This window comes from Amphibalanus amphitrite, unplaced genomic scaffold (assembly GCF_019059575.1).
Source record: "Amphibalanus amphitrite isolate SeventyFive unplaced genomic scaffold, NRLGWU_Aamphi_draft 000409F_arrow, whole genome shotgun sequence".
Taxonomy (NCBI): Eukaryota; Metazoa; Arthropoda; class Thecostraca; order Balanomorpha; family Balanidae; genus Amphibalanus; species Amphibalanus amphitrite.
The window spans coordinates 525,961-551,352 of NW_024881903.1; the positions used below are offsets into that span (position 1 = coordinate 525,961).

At 44.0% G+C, this 25,392-nt stretch overlaps 1 protein-coding gene across 1 annotated transcript in view; it reads left to right on the top strand.

Moving 5' to 3' along the window:
• LOC122390788 (degenerin deg-1-like) overlaps positions 1–22,944 on the top strand; it is a 40,397-nt gene extending 17,453 nt beyond the window's left edge. The window contains exons 4-17 of the mRNA XM_043384063.1: positions 4,992–5,105; positions 5,696–5,819; positions 6,635–6,665; positions 6,938–7,533; positions 10,021–10,098; positions 10,595–10,772; positions 11,202–11,346; positions 11,873–12,040; positions 12,562–12,651; positions 19,446–19,575; positions 19,911–19,983; positions 20,800–20,883; positions 21,390–21,471; positions 21,975–22,944. Coding sequence (XP_043239998.1) covers positions 4,992–5,105; positions 5,696–5,819; positions 6,635–6,665; positions 6,938–7,533; positions 10,021–10,098; positions 10,595–10,772; positions 11,202–11,346; positions 11,873–12,040; positions 12,562–12,651; positions 19,446–19,575; positions 19,911–19,983; positions 20,800–20,883; positions 21,390–21,471; positions 21,975–22,142 — 2,061 coding nt within the window. The 3' untranslated portion in view covers positions 22,143–22,944. The remainder of the gene's footprint in view (positions 1–4,991; positions 5,106–5,695; positions 5,820–6,634; positions 6,666–6,937; positions 7,534–10,020; positions 10,099–10,594; positions 10,773–11,201; positions 11,347–11,872; positions 12,041–12,561; positions 12,652–19,445; positions 19,576–19,910; positions 19,984–20,799; positions 20,884–21,389; positions 21,472–21,974) is intronic.
• Positions 22,945–25,392: the final 2,448 nt, after the last annotated feature.

The following is a 25,392-nucleotide window of genomic DNA, read 5'->3' on the forward strand; positions in this document are numbered from 1 at the left end:
ACCGAAGGCACCACACAAGCCCTTAGTGTCGCTGAGCTTTAATCCCATACCGGCCCTCCGAGGGCGCCACGTCAGTGCACTCATTGCCCCACACCCCTCCATCACATCCGGAGCGGGTAAACTGTGTTATACGTATAATAGCAACGATTTTACCACCGTTGTACGTTATGTATACTATGTATTTCTCAAAGTTGACTCAAGCTGGTGCAGTATAAAATCTGGCCTGCCAAACTTATGGCCACGATCAGGCCCAAATCAAAGCGGGATGACAATAGTCAATAGCAGATGTTGTCAAATCGATACCTACTGTACCAGCAGAAACCATTCAGATGGCAAGGAAAATGCCATGTGTTGATGCGTAGATGTATGAAGGAAACAAGAAGGAAAAAGGTCCGGAAAAGGGAGGAAAGATCTTTTCTCGCTGCCTCAATGTTGAGGGGGCGCCGCCCCCTCGGCTCTCAAGTTGGGGGGGGGGGCAAGCGCCCCCGCTGCCCCCCCTGTTCCCGGGTCTATGCAACCAGTAGTTATGCTAGCTGCACCAGGCCACCACAGCACCAGGCCATAAACAGGTGCCCCCCGAGGCCCAACTGATGATCAATAACATGTGCGTGACTGGTCTTCGTTCCTACTGAAGTGTGCAGACAACATAACATAGGGGCCGTTTTTGGCACAAGCACATATGTAAGGCGTATGCAAATGTCACATTTGCAGTGGGGAGGACGTCATGCCAGTACATAATTGCATGCAGTATGAGCCGAAAACAGTGAAGCACTTTGGTTTGACAGTGTTCTTAGAGCAGAGTTTCGTTTTAATAAGTTCGAGAGTATCGTTTCCGATGCAAAAATCATTGTTATAGGCTATAGCATGTGTTGGGGGTGTTGCCATTTTCCTCAAAATCTGTGCGTGCTGTAGAAAGTTGTTTCACAAAACTTGCGAATGAAGACCAGCATGCGTTTATTGCACACATAAATGGATATACCTAATCATCTGTAAAAATTGTTGGCAATCGACTGTCCTCTCCCGTGCCTTTGCATCTTTATCTGTAATATGCTAGCGCAATTCATCAGCAAGGAAACCATAAGTAACTTCATTTTGTTAGCCGCATGCCGCAAGCAATGCTCACGATGAAATTTCCTCACTGGAACTACACATTGTAACTTCTGAAACATTTCATAAGTATTCTATGTATATAGACAGAGTGATTTAGTTACCAGAAACGCAGGCCGTGTTGTACGTAATCAAACATAAACTTGCATGCAAGTACTAGCATAGGAACTTTCTAAAACTCCAAACCAATACCCATCATTCATTAACCTAGAACACATTTCCGAAACACTGTTCACGAAACAGTTACACGCCTTTCTTAGTAGCAATTACCGCTATCGTGGCACATAACATCATGTGTATGCACGGTCGCTTATTACATGGCAATACCAGTAATTACACTTCATAATTTCATGGTGCCACGACAGAATAAGGAGAAATGCGACAATCATTATCCATTCGTTACAGCAATTAACGTCAATTACTCGTCCATATGTTTCCATAGAAGTTTAATCAGCGAAATTCGTTGTCGTACCGCGTGACAAGTGGACCAAGGCACCTTGTATGAGTGGCTTCGATACACGCGATTCGGTCACTGACGAACGGACGTTCTATAGTTAACCCGCGACCTGGTGGGGGGGGGGCTATTTTTTGCCCCCCCCTCCAGACTTTTCGATATATCTCCAGAACCGCTGCACCGATCGTCACCAAACTTTCAGTACCCTCCCGGACATCATTTTACACATTGTGACCAAAATTTTTTCCAAAGGCTATGATAGGTTGGCCTGAAATGACGTCAGAGTGACGTCATGTTCTGCCGTTTTCGACCCAAAAAAGGGTTTCGCGGGGAGAGCTGTCAGGCCTATAGCTTTGCAAATACAGAAAAATGATAAAGACATAAAAGCTGTAGAATCGACAGGGCTACAAAACTGTTATATCGGATTTTTGAATTTTTTGGATTTTGACCCCCAAAAATCAAAAAATATTTTTTTTTTTTATATAATAATCGAAAAATCCAAAAAGTTTTTTTGAATTTCGCAAAAAAACGGAATATATGTGATAGTCCTTACCGCCTTCCATCCACATACCAAATTTGAGATTGATACCTCTTTTTTTGGCGAAGTTATAGCGAAAAAACTGTTCAAAATTGATGACGTCAAATTTTCAAACTCAATTTTTAGCAATTCTAGACCCCGTAGCGCAAAAACAAAGACCACCATTAGACTCCCCGTGACGAGCTGCATCGAATCAATACCTATTTTATGCAAAACTATCAACTTTAAAATTTGACCTTTTATGGCCTGACCTTGACCTGACCTTGACCTGAACTTCACCAGAAAGTGACCTAAGCCGTACCTGATAGTCTTATAACCAACACCATTGAGTTGGAAATGAAAAATTGGCCATAAATCATGCATCACACAACCTTAGTAAAGTTGGGCTCATGTGACCTGACCTGTGACCCTTGGTGACCTGACCTGTGACCTGACCTGGTATTGTCAGTGAACTCTAATAGCAACATATCTACTAGGCAACTGACGCCCTATCGCTGATTCTCGACAAAATGCGTTTTCCTCGGTGTTATAGCGCATTCCCTAGAAGACCCGTGAACGGTGAAACATTTCATCTTTGACCTGACCTGTGACGTCATCGGTGACCCCGAGGTCAATGAAATTTGGTCTCCCTTGACAAATTTGATAGGCCTTTCGAACGCCGTTTGAATTTTGCAGATCCGTCCAGTAGTTTCGGAGATACGAGGGGGGGGGCAAAAAATAGCCCCCCCCCACCAGGTCGCGTTATAAACAGACCCCACCAGGGCGCGGGTTAAGTGTCATGCCGATAATAATTTCTGGATTTCAGATTGTCGCTAGCTCCACACTAGCCTAAACATGTTACATGTCTTTCCTGTGTTAAAGGGACCCTCCTACCTTCAAAAAAGTTAATGAATTGGCATGAAAGTGATGTCGCTCGGTTCAGAAAGAGCAAAAACGAATATCTACCAAATTTCATCGAAAAATATTCACCGGTTTTCAAGATATTAGACTTTTACTTTTGTTTACTTTTTGGGATCTCCGCTGTTCCTAGCGACTTTATTTGAAAGTGCGGCATTTGTTGCGCGCAAAGCAGCATATACCACCGCGTGCTACAAAACGTTTTAGTCAAACATTTAGCGGACGTTCGAAAGCCTGATGACGTCATCAGATTCCCGTAATGGTTAAGAGATAGGGACCACGCTGGTCCCACCCTGCAAGTAAAGGGAAGAAATTTCTTGAACACCATAAAGCTGCGGGGGTTGCGACCAGGATAAATGGTGGTTTCTGAGCCTGGCCGCAAACTTGGCTATCTCAACTCAAAACTAATGTTAACACGCGCACTGCAGGGGGGGGGGGGTTGTTTTCAACCCCCCCTGTGGTTTTTCTCAAATTGCGAGAAAACGGCGGCGCGTAGCGCCGCCAAATTTTGCATACCTGTTCTCACAACTTTTGCACACCTTGAGTAAAAAATTTGACCCCAGGTGACCTATGGTCAGGTCACCAGGTCAGGTCAAGTGACCCTACCTCGAAACGTAAATTTCGAAGTTTGCAATCCCACCAAGCCCACAGTTGTTGAGATATGATCTTGAAACCCACAGGAAATAGTAAAGTCATCACGAGCTACAACTTGTATATCTCGGAATTTTTATATCGATGACCTAAGGTCAGGTCATTTTTGCGACCGGCCCATTATAAGTCAATGGGAGAAATTTCAACTTACTCTGAATGCCATCCTATGACTTCAATACGCTCAGGATCATAGTATTACAGGTCCCTGTTGGTGATTTCACCGAAACATATCACTTATGACCTTTGGAAGGTGATCTCCAGGTCATCTTAGGTCACCTGAGGTCACCAGCGGTTTTTCTTCAATAACTTGAGATTGAGTAGAGATAGAGACTCCGTTCGACGTTTATCGTGTTTTTCTCGTCAATGCGGATCGAATGATATGCAACATGACCTATTTCGGTCAGGTCATGACCTTGACCTGAGGTCAAATTTTCAACTTGACCTTTCGAGGTCATATTATATATCATTCGATGCGCCTTGACGAGCTAAGAACGATGGCGTTCGAATCGATCCTCTGTCTTGTGTGCAAGACAAGTTATTCAAGAAAAACTACCGCGAAATTCCTGTTGTGAATATCGTAACATTTTGTCTTCGGTGACCTCTGGTGACCTCGTTTTTGACCTGACCCAAAAATGATCTTTGTATTTCTTGTCGATCTCATCTTAACCTATCCAACGCCGTTTACCGCTTGTCGCTACGTTGCGCCGTTTTCGAGATCTCAGGGGGGGTTGTTTTCAACCCCCCCCCCCTGCAGTTCGTGTTCGGCTCAGACCCGCTGCAGTGCGCGTGTTAAGGTGGGAGGGTCCCTTTAATCATGTTCTGGCGTCCGTTCTTATGTCGGAAAAAGTCGTCAGCCAGCCCGCAAAAACTTGTTTTATCAAATTACCGAGGACGGACGAAAACCCAAAAATAAGCAGTGTTGGTAGCAACCACCGTAATTGAGGATTGAATAACAAACTGCCAAAACATCTTTGAAATACCAAACACCAAAAGGCATCGGCATCGCCATCCTTATTTGGTAGAAAATAGTTATTTTCAAGACGGTTACTTGACCAACATTTGGTTCACATTTGGTGCTGTTTGGTTAAATTAGGAATTCATGCTTGATTCTTAGCAGTCTTTTAGCTACGGTTGCATTAGTTGCTTATTTGCCTGATTTATCAAATCATCAAACATGATTCTCGATTATGATATTGAACAAGATCCATAATATAAACCTATACCCAATGCATTCTGTGCACTATCTGGTAAGATTGAGAGTTGACGCACACTTAGTCATGTTTGGTGCATTTGCCAGATGACCTGTCGTGAAGACGACTAATATTTGCAATGGTTTTTTCACAGGTACGCCAGGTAGTCTGGACTCTGGTTTCTCTGTTATTTCTCGGATTACTCATCTGGCAAGTCACGACAACTCTGCTGTCGTTTCTCACATTTCCGAAAGCCACAAGTGTTGAGGTGAGTTGGTGAGTGAAATGGTGAGTAAGTGAGTGAGTTGTTATGAGTTGGTGGAGTGAGTTCAGTGAGTTTGTGTTGAGGTGAGTTGATGAAGTGAGCTAGTTGTTGAGGTGTGTTGGTGAGTTAGCTGGTGAGTTGATCAGTCGATTAGGTGTCGAGCTGACAAGTTTCATTTGATAAACGATTAGATGAAAGATAAGAAGCTAGCCTCTGTGTCAACTTATTGTGTCTGATAGGTAGGACATGACTACAATTAGGTATCGTTTTTGAACAAAAACACATGGACCGCAGCATAGCATATGAAGCATGAACTTCCAAACAGTATTGTAATTTAGAGTGTTTTGCGGCTTTCATTAACACATTGTCAAATGTCAATAGATGTCTCCTGCAACATGTGTATAATAAAGCAAAATTTCAAACAATTTCTAATTACAAATAAGAATGCGTGCAACAAAAATATCTACAATATGAGGGATTAATGCACAAATACAATAAGAAAACATAATTGCTATTTAAATACAATGCAATAAATATTAATTTACACAGCCCAAACAACTCCGACTTACATTAGTTCCGTTTTTCGCCGCCAGGTGGTGGACCAGACTCGGGTCCATTTCCCGGCTGTGACCATTTGTAGCCTCAACCCCCTGGTCAGAAGCCGAGCCATGAACACACGGTGGAAATCAGCGGCAGAAATGGAGCCGTTCTACTCAGGTAGGCGCCACTGGAAAAAGTAGAAAGGTGAGATAGAATGCTCATAAACACACGGTGGAGGTCAGTGGCAGAGGTAGAGCCGTTCTACTCAGGTAGGTGCTACTGGAGGAGGTAGAAGGGTGAGGTAGAATGCTCATGAATACACGGTGGAAATCAGCGGCAAAAATGGAGCTTTTCTACTCAGGTAGGAGTCACGGGAAGAGGTAGAAAGGTGAGGTAGAATGCTCAAAGAGAAGACTGAGGTAGAACGGTGTGGTGGAGAGATCAAATTCCGGTCCCGTAGCTCAGTTGGTAGAGCGTTGGACTCCGCGTGGTGAGAGCACGCGTTCCCGGTTATAACAGTCCGGGTTCGAAGCGCGACGGGCGCTTGACATTTATGGGCCTCCTGACAGGTATGGTTGCGGTTGGTGGCAGGCCGTAGCCAGGCGAAGTCAGTGAGGGGACCGGCCGTGCGCGGCTATGTGCGCACGTTAAACTTTGGACTCTAAATTCTGCCATAGAACCGGAATTGCGCGATCGGAGGGTAGAGGGCAGGGTCACCGCAACAAGCTTCGCTTAGCGGTGGCTCTGTCCTTGTGAATCCTTCCTATCAAAAGGTTCGGACTAAATTTATAAAAAATTGAATCAAGGGGTACCTACATTAGCACAGACTGATTAAAAGAATGAGACATAATGTTGAGCTAGAACTGCTGAGTTTGAAAGTACTCATGTTGCTGTAAATTTTGCTGGTGTATTATGCTGGTAAAATTATGATGGTGAAAGTGTACCTTTTATACAAGCATAAATTGCGCTCACTGAAATATATTCTCTTTCAGCTCCAGCTGAAGCTCCAACGACGCAGCAAACGTAAGCAATCGACACAATGAATGTACTCGTGATCCCATAGGCCATTCAAGTTTTTAATGATCAATTCATTACGGCATCGTTATTTTGACGTCACGTACTTACGATTTATTGATGTTTATTTATTTCTTGCATCATAAAAATATATCTCTAGGCATAACCTTATTGACACACTATTTTGATGGTCATTGAAGCTTCAATAGATTTTAACACGTGACTTCAGTCATTTCATCATCATACAATACCAGCGTATGACGTCATACACGCCCTTTCAGTTCCATCCGTCGAAAAAGAGCGGCTGAGTCCACCACTACTGCCGCCTCTACCGAGTTCACCACTACCGCTGCTTCTACCGAAACCAGTTTCTACTCGGATATGTATGACTCGTACTCTACCATGGACGGTTCTACCACAACCGGTGGATACGCTACGTCGTGGTACAGCACGGACGGCAGCGGTTCTACCAGTGACGGTTTCAGTGGAAGCACAGAAGGCAGTGGATATACGGATGGGTATGGTAGTGGATCCACAGATGCTTATAGTGCAAGCACAGATGGAGTGAGCGGATGGGTTGAAGGCAGTGGAGAAGTCACAACAGAATCAGGAACAACATTCTCTTCAGATCAAAGCACAACAATAACGACTACCGAAGCGGCGACCGAAACGACCTCAACTGAAACAACAACTATTGTACAACCAACCACCGTCACAACAACAACCGAAACAACAACGGAAGCCACAACAATCCAAGCTACAACGACCCAACCGAGAACTACTACACAGACTACTACGACTACTACGACCACTACGACTACGACGGCGGTCTACACCTCTACCGTGGCCTATTCTTCACCGGACTATAACGCTACAAGTGAGGCTACGTCTACGTCATTTGGGACTATGCTGGGGACTGAGGAGACTAGCTTCATTACTGGGATTGATGATACTACAGCCGGTGGTTTTGCAACGGGGGATGCCACAGCAAACTCATTAACAACTGACAATAGGATTTCCAATGGATGGACAAGTGACACAGCTCCATCTGCATCATATACAAGTTATATTACTTCATACAAGCCACTTACAAATGAACCTACTAGTTCCAACACATTTACAAGCGACACTTCAACATCCAATGGCTTGACAACAGAAGCATTTACATCCAAGACCTTTACAACTGACGATACAACATCCAACTCATACACAGCTGATACTAGCATTTTCAACTCATATGCAACTGAAACCACTACTTCAAACTCATTCGACTGACACTTCTACATTAAACTCATTTACAGCTGAAGACACAACATCGAACTCTTTTACGACTGACGCTACTACTTCAAACATTTTTACAGCTGACACCAGCAGAAACAGGGAGCTAACGACTGACGGTGGTATGTTCAATTCTGCCTCAACTACTGACTCCGTTCTTTTTTTATACCACTGATACCACTGATACAGCCGTTAGTCTTCACACAACTCACTCATTTAGCACAGTGGACACTGGTGGCGCAGCACGCACTAGCACAATGGCGGGCACATTGGAAAACTTGACCACTGAAGGTAGCACATTTATGTCGACAGCCAGCAGCGACATCACAACAGTTGAAACAACATTTAGTAACATCCGAACAGATGAAGCAACATCCCTGAGTGCATTCAGTGATGTGCCAACAACTGAGACCACAACATTAAGTGACATCCCAACAGTCCAAACAATAACATTCAGTAACGTGCCAACAACTGAAACAACAACATTTAGTGACATCCCAATAGCTCAAACAACAATATTCAGTGACGTGCCAACAACCGGAACAACAACATTTAGTGACATCCCATCAGCTGAAGCAGCAACATTCAGTGATGTTCCAACGGCTGAAACAACAACATTTAGTGACATCCGAACAGATGAAACAGCAACATTCAGTGACGTTCCAACAGCTGAAGGAACAGCATTCAGTGACGTGCCAACAGCTGAAACAACATTTAGCGACATCCCATCAGCTGAAACAACATTCAGTGACATCCCAACAGCTGAAACAACAACATTTAGTGATATTCCAACAACTGCAACAACAACCTTTAGTGACATCCCAACAGCTAAAAGAACAACATTCAGTGACATGCCAACAACTGAAATAACAACATTCGGTGATGCTCCAACCTCTGAAACAGCAACCTTTAGTGCCGGTCCAACAACTGAAACAACAGCATTTAGTGACATCCCAACAGCTGAACCAACAACATTTAATGACATTCTAACAGCTGAAACAACAACATACAGTGACGTCCCAACAACTGAAAAAAACAACATTCAGTGACGTTCCAACAACTGAAACAACAACTTTCAGTGACGTTCCAACAACTGATACAACATTCAGCGATATTCCAACAGCTGAAGCAACAGGGTTTAGTGATCAAGTGTCATCAACTGAAACAACGTCATTCATTGACATCTCAACAAATGAAACAACAACAGAAGTTAACAATATTCCAAAAGCTTAAACAACAACATTTAGTGACATGTCAACAGCATTTAGTGACATCACAACAACTGAAGGAACAACATTTAGTGACATATCAACAGCTGAAACAGCAAAATTAAATTTTATTCCAACAACCGAGACTCCATTTAGTGCCATCTCAACAACAGAAGCAATAACATTTAGTGACATCCCAACAACTGAAACATCAAGATTGAGTGATATTCCAACAAATGAGACAACACTAGTTAGTGACATGTCAACAACTAAAACAACAACAACTAATGACATATCAACAACTGAAACAACAACACTAAGTGACATTCCAACAACTGAATTAACAGTAATTAGTGACATTTCATCAACGGAAGACATCACAGCCGATGAGAGAGGTAAGATAACAATGTGCACCGATTTAATTTAGAGAAGCGCTGATTATGTTGTAGTAATCTAAGTCAATTTTGAAGTAGCAGCTATCGTTAATGAATTTAAACAGCATAAAACACGCTTAACTGCCGAAGTATTTACCTGGTGACGTCAAGTCTGGATAAAATTCCCAGTAGCTACGTTTTACGAGATTATAATTCTCTGTCCCCATGAAACGCCGCCTTTGTGTTTTTAACAAAGTGACGTCACAAGCTGCTATATCTCGATCACAAGCATTTAACGAGTTGATGTTCTTAACACACTAAAAAAATGTTTTTAAAACAAACTATCTGAAAACTCCACTTTATTTCTATTTCTATTTTAAAACTATCTAATGATGACATAAGATGCCGACACTTTCACCCAATGGCATCTCCAATTGATCAATTTTTAACTAATGCACTTCACAAGATGCTGTATTTTTAATCAAATGACGTCACGGTTTTCAGCTTCCTCCTACAACTGGACCAGTCAGTGGGATTATGATCCATCGTACAAGACTGATTTGGAGGATAATCTACAGGAACGTGAGTATACGAGCTGAGACGAGAGTTAGACGAGTGAGTTAAAAAGTGAACAGGTGCGTGAGTTAGACGAGTGACTAGTGAGCTCGACGAGGGAGCTAGACGAGTCGGTTAGACGTGTTTAGTTTGTTTTAAATAAGTTAATTTATTTCATCGTCTACGGGGAGCCACATTTATGACAAAGTCCTTTTATTGGGATACAAAGAATGTAGAATACGAATTGATCGTTACTTAGACGGGTGACAATCGTGGGCTATACGGGAGTTACCCTGGAGTTTGACGCGTGACGGGAGCTTGACGGGAGGTAGGCTTGATTTTTATGTGAAGACCGTATGAATAGAATGAAATAGGATATAATATCCGAGAAGATCTACGAGTTAAAAGTGATAAAATATTATAGAGTGAGACGCATCTACCAAACAAAGAAAATATTCACCGCTATTGTCTACCCACACTTTCTGTAGTGATATTCCTACTGTATTTTTTATTTTATCTCCAGAGTTCTACCAGGCCGACATAGAGAACTTCACCACCGTGCTCCAGGCCATGAAAACTGTTGACGGAAGTGAGATAGCGGACGTTTTCACCCCATCACGAGACGAGATTCTTCAGGCGGGTGTTCGACCTGAGGAATTCATTACTTCGTGTAGTTTCGATGGGGAGGCGTGTGATTACACGTAAGATATGGGAAGGAAGCGGGTTTCTAGGTTATTTGCAAGAATCAGAGATGTGATTGCACGGAGTGAGTGAGTGAATGAGTGAGTGAGTGAGTGAGTGAGTGAGTGAGTGAGTGAGTGAGTGAGTGAGTGAGTGAGTGAGTGAGTTAGTTAGTGAGAGAGTGAGTGAGTGAGTGAGTGGGTGAGTGAGTGAGTGAGTGGGTGGGTGATTGAATGACTGAGTGAAGAAGGGAGAAAGGTAGGGAGAAAATTCATTCATTCATTCATTCATTCATTCATTCATTAATTCATTCATTCATTCATTCATTCATCCATTCATTCATTCATTCATTCATTCAATCAATCAATCAATCAATCATTCATTCATTCTCATTATCCACAGCAGGAACTCACCATCAGCCACGGTTAACCACGGTTCCTCCGTTTCAGGGATTTCCACCAATGGCAGAACGGTGTTTACGGGAACTGTTTTACATTCAATTCCGTGTTTTACAACGCTTCTGAAGACTTTGTGGACTTATCCGGGAGAGAGCGGATGAAGCACGTGAAAGTTACCACACACTACGGAGCCAGGGTAATTCTACTACACGAAAACACTACAGTTACAGGAATGAAACTGTTGTGAAAACCACCACATACTACGGAGCCAGGGTAAATCTACTTCGAGAAAACACTACAGAAACACGAGAGGGGATGAAACTATAGTGATAAGTGAAAACCACACACTACGGAGCCAGGATAAATCTACTGCGCAACACCCACAACAGAACCAGGATTGAAACACGTGAAAACCACCACACAATGCGAAATCAGGATATATTAACTGCCTAAAAACCACTGCACAGTGCACACTGTAGAAGTGTAGAGCTCGGGTAAAACTATCACACAAAAAGCACTACGTAGCCAATAGCCATCGATGTCTAATGCACACGTTCAGCTACATAGTAGGCAGTAGGCACATAATCAATAAAAATGCCGTCCTCTTTTGCTCTTAATTTAGTGTTTGTATTTCGTACCAATACATTACACAGTATGAAAATTATGCAGTGCAGTGTGCACAGTCTATACCGACCACAATCTAACAGCGTTTTTCCCCACAGTACGGCCTGCGTCTAATGCTCAGCCCAGATCTCGAGGAATACATCCCAGCAGTAACTCCCGGCCACGGAGTGCGAGTCTCGATACATCATCCTCGTACAGTGCCGTTCCCAGAAGATACTGGACTGAATGTACCCATCAACTCGAGGACGTCAATACGAGTTACTATGGTGAGTTGAGGGGTTTTGATGAGGTGGGGTTACTTATTGGGCTTTGGTGGGATGTTGTGAATTGAAGAGGTTTGGTGTTTTGTAGTGAGTTAGGGAGCTAATAAGTGTTTTGCTTTTGCTTGATAAGTATGGTGCTTTGTGATGATCTGGTGATTGTTGAAGTGTTGATCTTCCCCATACCTATATGTTTACAATTATTGTGTCATTTTTTATTCTTTACTACAATATCACTACTTTTACCTTTTCCCCATACCTAATAAGAAGTTGTAATTCGATGTACGTTTTTTCGGCTACTAGTCGTTTATTGTTTTCGTTTCGAATTTTCGACCTTCGCATCGAGGCTGTCGTCAAGAAACCTAATAAGAAAGAATAAACGACTAAATAGTAGCCTAAAAAACGTACATCGAATTACAATGTCTAGTCGTAAAAGCTTGAAATCATACATTAAGGAGTTGTACTTTGAATATCGTTCTTATTCTAAAAGGCTGACGCGGCTTCGTTGGCTGTCTCTGTTTCTGCAGAACGATATAGCGCGTGTAAAGGAGCCACACGGAAACTGCACTTCGGATGACGAGTGGAACAAACACTACGTGGGAGCCTATACGTCAGAGGTGAGACAATGAGGAATGGCACAGGAGAGAGAGAGAGAGAGAGAGAGAGAGAGAGAGAGAGAGAGAGAGAGAGAGAGAGAGAGAGAGAGAGAGAGAGAGAGAGAGAGAGAGAGAGAGAAGAGAGAGAGAGAGAGAGAGAGAGGGAGAGAGAGAGAGAGAGAGAGAGAGAGAGAGAGAGAGAGAGAGAGAGAGAGAGAGAGAGAGAGAGAGAGAGAGAGAGAGAGAGAGAGAGAGAGAGAGAGAGAGAGAGATGTGGAACAGACAGTTTCTAGAATCATGACGCCGAAAGAGAATGACGTGAAGACGAGAGGACGCTAGCAGAAAGGAAAAACAACAGATAAGAGTTACAGTACTCTAAGTTGTGTTGGACAAACGACATAAAAACATTTAACTGCCAAATGAATATTTGTTCATAATCAATGATGCTGACTATAGCTATACGATCATTTGCTTATATTTTATACAGCTGCGTTACCGTCTGTCTTTTGAAGCGAATCAGGGAGCGTTGTCACTGTATTTTGCTGCATATTGGCCGTTTTCACGACGGAATAGCAGGCATCTATTTGATACCAATATAATCCTTTGGTTCCTCAGGAATTTTAGTAGTTCTTTTTAGTAGGTTTACCAGCTTTCGAATGAATGGCGCGTTAGTTTGCTATTTTTCTATTAAATATCACATCGATTTACTTTATCTAAGGATTTATCACTAACATCAACATAAAGCGTAAGCACAATTATAAAATTATGAAATTATTAAATACTAGTACAATAGTTAAAAAAAAGATACTGAGTTGCCACACTACAAAAGATATATTCATTTATGGCGCACGACAGACATTTAGAAAGCAGCGCCCTGTTTTATTGCACGCTGCTAGCCGCTTCCATTGGGTTTTGCAGGCCGACGTTATTGGTTGTTACACGTATGATGTCACGCGACTTGTGGCCTATCACGGCTCTTTAATGATCTCCACTAAATGAATGCAACAATGGCCTTTTAAGTTGATATCTGTGGCCATCTGTCTATGGAGCGACCAATATGAAAGTTAGATGAATTTACCGGGGTTACATGACTATGAGCAAGCAACTGTGTATCAGGAATGGATTCAGGTGGAGAATTGCGCTGGACCATGAGTGCTCGAGCGCTCCCAATTCCACGCCGGTTTGGCTTTGGAGCCGAGACAGACGATGCGGGTCAAGGTCACCGCTGGGGTAACGCTGGATTGGCTGCGCCCGAGCACCCGTAACGCGGCACAATTCTCCATCTATAGATTTTCCTATTCGCTCAGCATTGTGATACCTAGGTGTTCGTAATAGCAATTACTCTGCTTATGTACTTATCCCCGGTTATTTAAAAGAAGTTTTTGTGAGGGGATATCACGGCTATAGGTAGGTACTCAGTTGCCCTATTCACGACTTTCAAAGAATGCTCCGATATCTAAATACCGCACAGACCTACTGCATTGGTGAATCTGACAAAAGGTCTGTGGAATTACATTCCCCCTCACCACACCCCTAAAAACTCATCCAGTGTCCAAAACCACTTTTATCGACTCGCCAAAAAAAAAAAACAAAAAAAAAAAAAAAACACACACACACACACAAAGCATGGGGCATGTCAGCTCTCAGTTCATTTATCATTGTCTTTACCATGGTTCAATTGCATTGCGCGATTTAAAGCACGTGAGTGCCTATATAGTATATATGTAGAGAATAATATCTACAGCAAAACATCCAAAATTACAAAGGCTACAATGCTTAAAAAGTAGGTTCATCAAGGAAGCCCATTTTTACTTGCGTTGTGTTCCCAACCATGCGATTCCAACGCGGGCTATTCGCAACGTCTGTTAACCCGCGCGGGGCTGGGGTCTCCAGCCGAACGCGCGGGGCTGGGGGGGGTAAATTTTACCCCCCCTGTTATCTCCCGAACTAATGGTCCGATTTAGAAAATTCAAACGCCAATCGAAAGCTCTCATCACGAACTACTAAAAACATGTACTTAATTTAAAGTTTGAGGTCAAGGTCAAGGTCAGGTCAAGGGTACAAATTGCAAGTTTCTACAGTATCGGCCTTGCACCGTAGTTGCCGAAGAATGGAGTCATGGACTGAGACTGATCGCCCAAAACGTGTTCTTAGGCTACCAAGACAATATTCGTTGCATACAATATCATTCAGAGGTCAAGGTCAAGGTCAGGTCAGGTCAGGTCAGGCCACCAAAAAACAAAATATAGAAAAGGGCATGTGCGACACATGTTTTATGGGTCATTTTACTCATAGAATTCAATAGGCACACTCAATAAGTGATATGGACCACCTCTGGATGAATTTCAGGTCGAGGTCAGGTCAAGGTCAGGTCAAGTGAGGTCAAATTTTGAAGTTGGTTGTTAAGGCCTAAAAAGGTGTCTATCTGATGCAGTTTTTCACGGCGAATCGAATGGCGCTATTTTTGTTTCCGTACGAGGTCTAGAACTTCCAAAAAAGTCATTTTTTCAAAAATTTTGTGTGTCGTGACGTCATAAAATTTTGAATACCTCCCACATTTTTGAACGGATTCTTCTAAAATTTGGTATGTAGGTGCACATAGACCACTTCTCTGACATATATTCCGGTTTTTTCGATAGACTCAAAATTTTGGATTTTATAATGATTTTCCCAAAAAATTCAGTTTTTTGAAAAAATTTAGGCCAAAATTCAAAATTTTCAAAAAACCGAGATAGCCATTTGATAGACAAAGTAAAATTACGTATAACCTTTTTTGTTACGTCTTGATTCCTTTAAAAATGAAGATGTTAGCGGCGTTTGAACTTTTGCCGTTTTTGAGGCGAAAATGGCGAACATGACGTCACTAAAACGTCAATTTCTCAAAAATTTTCCGACGGATTTCGCTCAAATTTTCAGGGAACGTGTCAAATTGATGTAAGAAAAGGTACTGAAAGTTTGGCGGCGCTGCGCGCCGCCGTTTTTGAGATATCGCAAAAATTCGCGAGGGGGGGTAAAATTTACCCCCCCCCCAGCCCCGCGCGGGTTAAGGCACGTTAACAACTGACAAGCCGCCACCGCTGCCACTTATTCATAGATGGTTGATATCGCAGCTTGGGCGTCAGCAGCGGGGCCCACAACGCGTCGGCGCCAGCGCACGCAGCTGTTGGCACTCGGCAGCCGGTGTTGCGACTTAACGGCCGGCCGGCCCCATGAAGGAGAAGCTCTTGGTGAAGCTTTGTGATCGCCTCATAGCCGCCTTGGATGTCATCTTTCTTGGCAGATCCATCCGTTCAGATGGTACGGTGCAGTCTGGATAAAGGACGAAGTCCAACGCCGCTAACCCCGCGACCGCCACCCCACAACGTGGCCGCAGGCCGAACGGGTGTGAGGGCCGTAAGGGCCACCCCGCCATCCGGTAGGTGGCTGAGCAGCCGGGCGCAGCGGCGACTGGGCGGCGGCCGCGCTGAGATGAAGTCCCAAACCGCCATGTCGCCATCACCGCCATCACCATTGCTGCAGCTGTTCCCAACCGCCTCAATCGCCGCCGTTTTGCCAGCAGTCGCGCCGCGGAATGGCAGAAGCTCCAGAGTAGCCTCCAGCGCCCCTCTCCGCACGTGTGCAGGTGCACCAAGGCCCTATATACCAGGTAGGGTCGTCCGGCGATTCTACCTGATCGTGACGTCAGCTTGTGACGTCATCTGGGGGCAAGTCTTGAAGCCCCGTTTGGGTCCCATGTAAATGGGCGATTTTTGAAGCGCTGTAGAACAAACTCTGTTGGAGCTAGCACAAAACTAAGTGCATCATCGGAAAGACGAGACATTTTTATTTGAATTATCTAAGAGCAGTTTTTCACTAAGCCCATTAGTTTTTCCGAAAATGCGTAGAAAAGCCCCCATGCCTCCGCAGCCTCCCTTCCGCCGGCCGCTGCGCCGCCGCGGTAGTGTAGTGGTTAGGATGCTTGCACCGTGATCCAAAGGTCGTGCGCTCGAATCTAGGCGCGGGTCGGACTCAAATCGAAGTTGGAAGCAGAATATGTGTCTTTTCTTTAAAAATCACTTATATTACAGCTTACCGTTCATAAAACTATCGATAACAATTGACTGAAAGCCAAATTATAGATTACATTCTTATAAAACAAATTCAAATATGGCGGCCGTTGCGCTAGGCCCCGCCCCCGACTCCGCCCCTTCGTGTGACGTCATCTGTGCACTTGGACACACAGGGAGATAGGGGACGACATGGGCCTGAGGTGCACTGCGGCCGCCGGGTCCGACGTCCAGGCAGAACATGATATTTCCATGCTGCTCCGACGGTGGGCTGGTCTTGTTTGGGCGTTCCTCCACTGTGACGTCGGTCACGCCTGCCCCGGCCAGGGCGCAGAGGCCGACGTGTCACCATCCGGTTGCAGTCCTCAGTCGGGTCGCAACGTGTACCTCTTCCGCAGCGTGGAGCGCGCTCCCGCTGGGCAGCGATACAGCCAAAAGTAGCATAGCATGCGGGCGGCCAGCGCTGCGCCGGACAGCGGACCCATGCCGGGGGTATGCCGGTCTCGGCCATTAGCGGGGTCGTCGGGGCCGAGGCTGTACAGTCTGTCTTAAAAGTACCGCGCAAAGTGACGGTGGATCCATCAAGCCTGATCGAGGAAGGGCCTGCTATAATTTGAAAGTCACCGAACCAATTGACCTGGGGAATGGACGAGGATGTCAATTGCTTCGGTGACTCAAATTTAGCAGTCCTTCATCGGTCAGGCTTGATGGATCCACCGTCACTTTGCGCGGTACTTTTAAGACAGACTGTACATACAGCTGGTGACCGCGTGAGCCGCCAATCGAAGCTCACGGCTTATAAGCTCGACGCGGGCATCACACGCCGTCCTGATGGGAGCTCCACGACGCCGCCGCGAACTCCAGCGCGGCTCGCAGCGCGAAGACCAGTACGGACGGCCGGGGCAAACGGCGTGCGGGAGTCGCAGGCGACGTTCTGCGGACAGAAAGGGTTGGGCATAAGCTGGTCGGCAGGACACTCTTGAGCCGAGCCTTTGATGTAATTACAGATGATCCAGAAGCATGCACAAAAATTCATGACACACTATTCTCATTTATGCATTTGCTACATATGATATGATATACCAGCTCATGCTCAGTGACGCATTCTGGGCAATATGTTCTAAAGTGAAGTAACTGAAGTTACAGCTTAAAAGCTTAAAAAACAGCTTAAAAAAACACACACACACATTCGATAGCTTATGAGAATAGCATGCCTTGTGTGCTTAATGCAGGAAAATATTTTTTTTTTCACTTTTTTAGAAACAGCAAAAGAGTTGTCAACAAGCCATGTCAACTATCTAAACAATTTTTATGGAAACTGCTCTAGCTAGCTCAAAGTTCCACAACGTTTCCGGAGCACCGTACCCAAACTCAGTTCATGTTACAAGAAAAAACAGTAATAATGCCTCCTAATTTTGAATGAAATATAGGTATGAGTAATTTGATTTGGAAAGCAACAAATTTCCGCACATCATTTTAGCAAAATTACTATTTTCTTCAGCCATCAGGTTACACAAAACTATAGTAAACTTTATGATCTAGTTTACACAAAACCAAATTTTAACAAATGTAGATAAAATTTAAACAATTTTAAAAAATGTATCGTGGAGAAAATGAAAAGTGTAGATTTGTAAAGCCGGGATATTTCAATTTCACGGATTAGGCACTTTAAGAAATATCTTCACCTTTCTTTGAGCCACCAGCCTTCACCCAAGTTTTACACGAATGTAGTGAAGCAGACAATGTGGCAACTCAAAATTGTGATGGTTTGAGATAATTATGACGGTAAAAGAAAAAGCAACACAAGGTTCCTTACCCTCGTTTTTTTCACATGGGTTCAGATGAGGCTTCAACTGTTGCCGACCTGAGGAGCTATAGGGACTTGAGCTTTCCAAAACTCAATTTCTAAGGGCACTGAGCAGTGTTTGGCTTTCACACGAATGCGATAGTAAGTTATATGAAGTTGACAAAGCAAGCAAAGCAAAGCATGATGCCCCGCGCGTCCGCCCGCGACCACGCCCCGCGTCCGACTCCCGACCGCCGCGTGACCCGAGGCGCCCGGCGGTCACGTGACCTACCGGCCGGGACTGCAAACGGCCCTCACCACCATTCTTGTATGACGTCATATCCTACTGAGGTGCTGATTGGTCGGAATTAGATACCTGAAGGTAATTATCTGCCGTAGTTATTTTTGTTTCATTGTTTTGCGTGTTTTCTTATATGAAATGTAATTAAAAAATTTGTCATATTTTAATCACCATTAAAACATAACTGAATAGGTATAAAAGAGAACTCGATATATACTTTCCTTGTTTTTAAGAATTCCGGAATTAGATACCCGAGGGAGCAAAGAGGGAGCAAGTTGCCACGCTGATTTAATACCTCATAGTCGAAAGGTGGGCTACTAGAACCAAAAATTGCTGTGTTTGTAAATAAATAAGTGATTTGAGGGCAAAAAATGCCCGGATTTAAACTTCTAAAATTATTTTGAACATAAAATATTTCAGTTTGAGGGATGTTAAGGCCTCTAAGGGTAGGTACTTTTTAGGTATCAAATAAGTTCCTCTGCGAAAGTTCAGTCGTGAAAACGGCCATTGTGTAATTATTTGTATAATATGTATACTTCGTATAATCTGTATTTATAGCCTGTAAAATATACATATTTGTATATTTTACAGGGCTGTGTTAACGTTTGCAAGGAGGCGAATCAGGGAGCGTTGATACTGTATTTTTCTGCATATTGTATAATTGTGTGTTCCTATTTTACAGGGCTGCGTTAACGTTTGCCTTGAGAAGCGGATCAGAGACCGGTGTCACTGTATTCGGATGTTGAACACCATACTTACCAACGGCGATGACGACGATATGGTCCGGTGTAACCCCACCAATAGCACACAAGGTGAGATACGATTTACGGAGATGGTAGTACAGTGACAAGGAAAGTATGAGCTTCATGAACCAGTAACGAGGAAAAAATGAGCTAAATGAGAACTACACACAGGTCGAGCGCAATGCGCTGTAACTCAAAGCCGTTCAAAAGCATTGCTTTTTCAAAGGCTGATCAGACGTGTTTTCGATGGTAAATTTTGGATGATAACATTTAATTTTATTATCATTGCCACCGCTCCCTAGCCAGCTGGGGGCGTCAGAACATAACTTTAACCGGTACCACTTATTTGAGGGTACCTTTTTACCAGCAGTTGTGTGTATGATAACATGATTCTTCCCCCACAGACCAGTGCGTTGCGGTGGTCCGCGTCAACTTTCTACAGAACAAGGAGCCCTGTGTCTGCTTCAATCCGTGCTTGTGAGTTACTCTGCGGTGTGCGCGAATCTGTCCGTCGACTTTTTTTTTACTCAAGAATTCGTCTAAAATCATTGAATTTAGTCAATCTTTATTATCTAAAGCTACTTGTGGGCGTAGATATTGCTTCTCATCTACCGGGAATTTCGTTCACAGTGTAACATAATTCTAAGAAATGCTGTATAAAAAAACGCCGTACCTTGCTACGGGTGAAACTGCATAAAATTCTACGGAACTCGGCATCATGTTCTAGAGAAATACTGCACAAACCTCCGATCCACTTAAAGCGACCCTCCCACCTTCAAAAAAGTTAATGAATTGGCATAAAAGTGATGTTCCTTGGTTCGGAAAGATAAAAAATGAATATCTACCAAATTTCACCGAAAAATATTCACTGGTTTTCAAGATATTGGGCTTTTACTTTTGTTTACTTCTGGGATCTCTGCTGTTCCTAGAGACTTATTTGGAAGCAATAATTTGGCAGCCTCGAAGTGCGGCAGACGTTGCGCGTAAAGCAGTCTATACCACCATGTGTTAACGATGGTTCTAGTCCAAGATTTAAAAATCGTTAGATCTCCGCTGGGCGCTGACGTCACAAATTCTAAGGGGGCATTCCAATGCATTAGCCCCTTAGAATTCGAAAACTGCAAGTTTGAAATTCAATATCTCCGAATTAAAGCATTTTTCGATGTTGTGAGTGCCCAAAACGGTAGTTGCAGGTCATGGCCACCAATTTGGCTATCTCAACTCAAAACTAATGTTAAGGTGGGATGGTCACTTTAAGAGAACAACTGTAGAAAATCCCGTTGTGTGTTTCAGGGAGCGTCGTTACGACACATCGCTGTCTTTTAATGGCGACAACCACAACTTTTCGGACATTCTGGCTCCTCTGAAAGAAGTGCTGTGAGTAATTCACTACGTTTCCATGACACGTCTAAATCGATTTAGCGAAATTTCACGTGCGTTTTTCTCGGAAACTATTTACCTTATGCAAAAAATGAGCGTATATATGGTTTTAGCTAGCACCTAATCCTATAATTTACATTTTTACATTATGCCTAAATGCTATGATGGTGCAAATCCATTTTTCAAAATCGGCTTAACTTGTGCCATGGAAACGTAGCCTTTGTGATGTCAATTCCAGGTTATGCAGGATTGGGAATTAAATGAACACTGTAGTACCTACTGTAGCATGTTTTTAGATTGGGAACTTCCCTCCGGTTGACTAGCCAAAACCAAGCCAAAACCGAGCGAACTACCAACCAAACCAGGAAATATGCCTTGAACAGAACGGGTATTGGGAAGTATAAAAAACGGTCTCATTCCTGATTTAGGGCAATAAACGCATTAGTCAAGATTCATAAATCCCGCTTTGAACTGTGACGAAAATGATCGGTTTTTCGTTGCAGCATCCCTATGGATCCTGTGAAGATTCATGTCTATATGGAGTCCCTATCAGCCTCACTCATCAAAGAAGCGCCGGCATTCACGGTAAGAGTGAAACGAGCGACGAAAATACCTGAACTGACTTGGCAGGACCTGACCATCATAAAAGCGTACTTAACTGATCTGGCATTAGTTGGTTCGGCGTGGTTTGGCATCGTGGCCGAATCTGACCTGTCCAAGTTTGACCTCACGAGGACAGCAATGACCTGACTTGATCTCACGTGAGGCTGTCTTAGATTACCAAACTTTGCTTGGCTTTGCTCGACCTGTAACGACCTGACCTGATGTGTACTAAGCTCTTGATATACCTAGACCGATTTAGCTTAGCCGACTGCCGTTGATGTTTTTATGTACATTTACCTACACTCTACAGTGGCCTGACCTTGTGTGACATTTTTCATAGCAATAAACAAAGGCACTTGACGAGACCTGATATTCACTCTGACCCTCACCTGATGCTGATCCAATCTGACATCTGACTCTGACCGGACATGACCTTTGACCCTAACCTCTGACATGACCTGAGCTGACCTGACCTCTGTCCACAGCCGTTCACCCTCATTTCAAACATCGGCGGCTCCTTCGGACTGTTCGTCGGTCTCTCGCTCGTCACCGTCGTCGAGATCCTCGAGTTTCTCTTTGATTTCTGCGTGATGATGGTCCCTCGTACCCGGCGCGCACATGCGGCGAAAAAAGGCGTCGCGCCTGCCGCCTAGCGGCGATGGAAGGAACTGTAATGTGATCAAGTCGAACACAGATGGGCCTACTGCTATGTTGTGGGGCGTGATATTTGTTTGAGAAGGTAGCGAGCTGTTATTGAAATTGAACTTTATGTTGCTAGAAATGCGTGGCTTATGAGCGTTTGCTTTTAATTTATTAATTCTTTTCGTTACATTATATTAATCATTAGGAGGCGATGAATAAGGGCTCTTTTTATTAACTATTTTTATGTGACCTGTGCCGTCATTAAATCGGAATGGTGACATTTTATTGATGTTTATTGTTTGCTAGCCTTAATGAGCTCTTGATGTTTCGATGAAATAGGTTAACAGTTCCATAATTTTCTTCTTTACCTTCTTCACATTGCTTTTGCATCGCACCACTAATTGTGCTATATCTTCAAGTGTTATAAATGACAGCCAGTAGTTTTAGGATCAGGCGACCCTACGCACATGTGTATTGACCGTTGACGGGACAACCAAAGTGGAAATGTATCGAGTGCTGTTTGTTACCATATGACAATGTCTAGCTAATAATCATCTCTAGGTATAAGTATGCTTATCGATAAGTGTCTTGTTGTGTTGTAACACCTATGCTGGTTAACGGGCAGTGCCTTCAGCGACGCATTTACTGGTGTTGTGTGATATTTTATTCTATACGTCTCTAAGGACGTTAAGAGCGGTTCACATCAGTGCCTTTTGACAAACTGTGATACGTAGCAGCACGTACACTTAGCACGGTAGCATGCTCGTGATTAGGAGTTACCTAAGGTATAGCATAGCAATAAATGGCACGATACATCTCGAGTTTTAATGAAATACCGCGACTGGTTTTGTGATTTGTGATTTTGGGGTGCCCGGGTTCCGAGGTCATCGCCGCAAATAGCGCGACTGGCCTGAGATGACGCATACAGCATTTAATCGGCATGCCTGTCTTATTTTATCATTTCTTTATGTATTGAACGTATCAAACATATTATCGATAGAAGACTCTATTTACTATTTTCTTTTTTTCTAAGGTACTCATACTTCTAACTAACTTTCGTCTATGCCTATTTTTCTGCACACCCTCTGACTCGGTCCTATCGCAGGTTTGAAGTTCCTTAGTTCCCGAGTCCTGAGTCCAGCATGCTGTTAGCTTCAGTAGGCTCGTTTAGTACACACTACACCTAGCCAACATCTTTGCACCACAGCTGAATAGCAAGGCGTAATGAAGCCCAACCACCCATAGAAATGTTTCACGACTTCCTTGTGCTTTGCCGATGTCATCAGCGCATTACCGTGCCTGCCCTGCGGCTTCTGAAAGAACGCTGGTGCTGTGGAATGTCACCACGTAATTTGGGCTGTCATCATGAGGAGTTGCGCCTGTTTGCTAGCACATTCCACCAAATTGCAAGGCAAACGGTCACTGGTAGCAAGGCGAAGTGTTAGAAATATATGTTTGTTTGAACATGGTTTGATGTTTGGCGAAGGATGACAGTTAAATTAGAGGCTTTTCATGGTTCAAGACGCGGTATACGATGCGAATCAGCATTGGGACATTTCAAAAACCTTCAGTCAGGTTCACATGTTCTGAGCCCATTGAAAACGTCGCTAGTCAATTAGGAAGGGCATGTACTCATTCATACGTGCGGTGGGCTGTTCCATCTTGATGTTTGCTTAATACGAGCTGCGCTAGACAGTTTGTCGATTGATTGTGAAAACACCACGTGAAGAAGTAAACAGGTGTGCTGGAATGCCAGCAGTCAACTTGTCCGGTTGGTTGTTTATGGAAAGTTTTTGTTTTGCTGCTGCTTAGCCTGTAGAATACCCAAGCATCCTAATGCAAAATACATATATTGAAGTTTATGATTCGCTGCACTTTGAACAAAAGAGGGAGGTATACAAAGAGATGTAAAGATCGGGGGGGGGGGGGGAAGAGATGAGAGACATTTGTTCAATCTGTTTCATTCATTGACACGAAAACACAAGCCAGCTCTAAGACAGGTGTAGGTACTCACCGGTGTAATACGAAGTCTTCGTAGCGAAGTCCTCCCGGCGTAATCATGGCCCCTCCAGACAGTGACGTCCTCCAATCCTCCTACCTCGCACTATGCAAAATGTTTATGTCGTTTGAGCCTTATCATTATTTTAACGTCCCAAGTCGCCACCAGCCCGCTTATTATTTATGTTTACGTCCAAGGCAAGGCCGTATGATGGCTGACCTGGCACTGGTCAGTAGTTCCAAGGTCACGGCGACGCATCCAATGATCAGCCAATCAGGAGCGGTGACACGACTCTGGTGTCGCACGCCAGCCAATCAGAGACCGCGGAACAGCGCCCGAGGCAGCGACATGGGCCGGTACTGATGGAGGCATGGAGAGGTTCCGGGCTGTGTTATTAGGAAATACACGGTTAAAACCTGGTGTTAGCCGGTTTTTCCGCCAACCTGCGACTCTGGGCGCCCTCGAAGCCGGTCCCATGGATCCCCTGGTCACGTGATGGCGTGACCCCAGCCGAACGGTCTCGCCTGGTCACACGGACCGCTCAGCCAATCAGAAGCGAGGGTCAAGGCCGCCCGGCCGGCGTGGGACTGGGCGGCGCGCGCGCGGGCCACTTGGTCGGCGAACAGCGACATGTAGTTTAGCTGATGTGTGCTATCCCTAGCGATTCCAGGGGGTGGGTCATTTAGGGAAAATCCCCCTCGCTACGTCGTCCGAAATCGACAAACTTACGATTTTTCGAGAGCAAATAGAAAACAGCTTTAAAAGGAAACGTTTGTTTTTTAAATTGCTCAGCAGTACACAGGAAATCAAAATTTGGAGCGTTTTTGGAAATTGAAGCTTTTGTGGCTATGCCCCCGCAGCGTCCAAGACCGCCTTTCTGGATATGCCTGTATGTGCTTTCGAGTTTTAGAGTCCGAATTCGGGTGATGGCTGTCCACATGAGTCATTTAGATTTGTCACTTGACAGAGCCTGGATGAAAATCAAGCGACCCCGCGATTCATTTCTTCTTCGTTTCATCCGTGTTTGAACTCCTATTACTCGCAAGATCTTAAGTTTTTCCCCTAAAATTTCACCATATAACACGAACGCTTTGTCGCTTTTCAGACCTTTTTAATCATCACATAAAAACGAGGCGACCACAATCTTAAATTTCGTTATTCTAGAACGTATTCACCCAGAGATCACTTCTTGTGGTCTGCGGATAGATCTTATCGCAATTCGCAACGTCTCACCGCGCATCCTCAAACAAACAAACAACAAC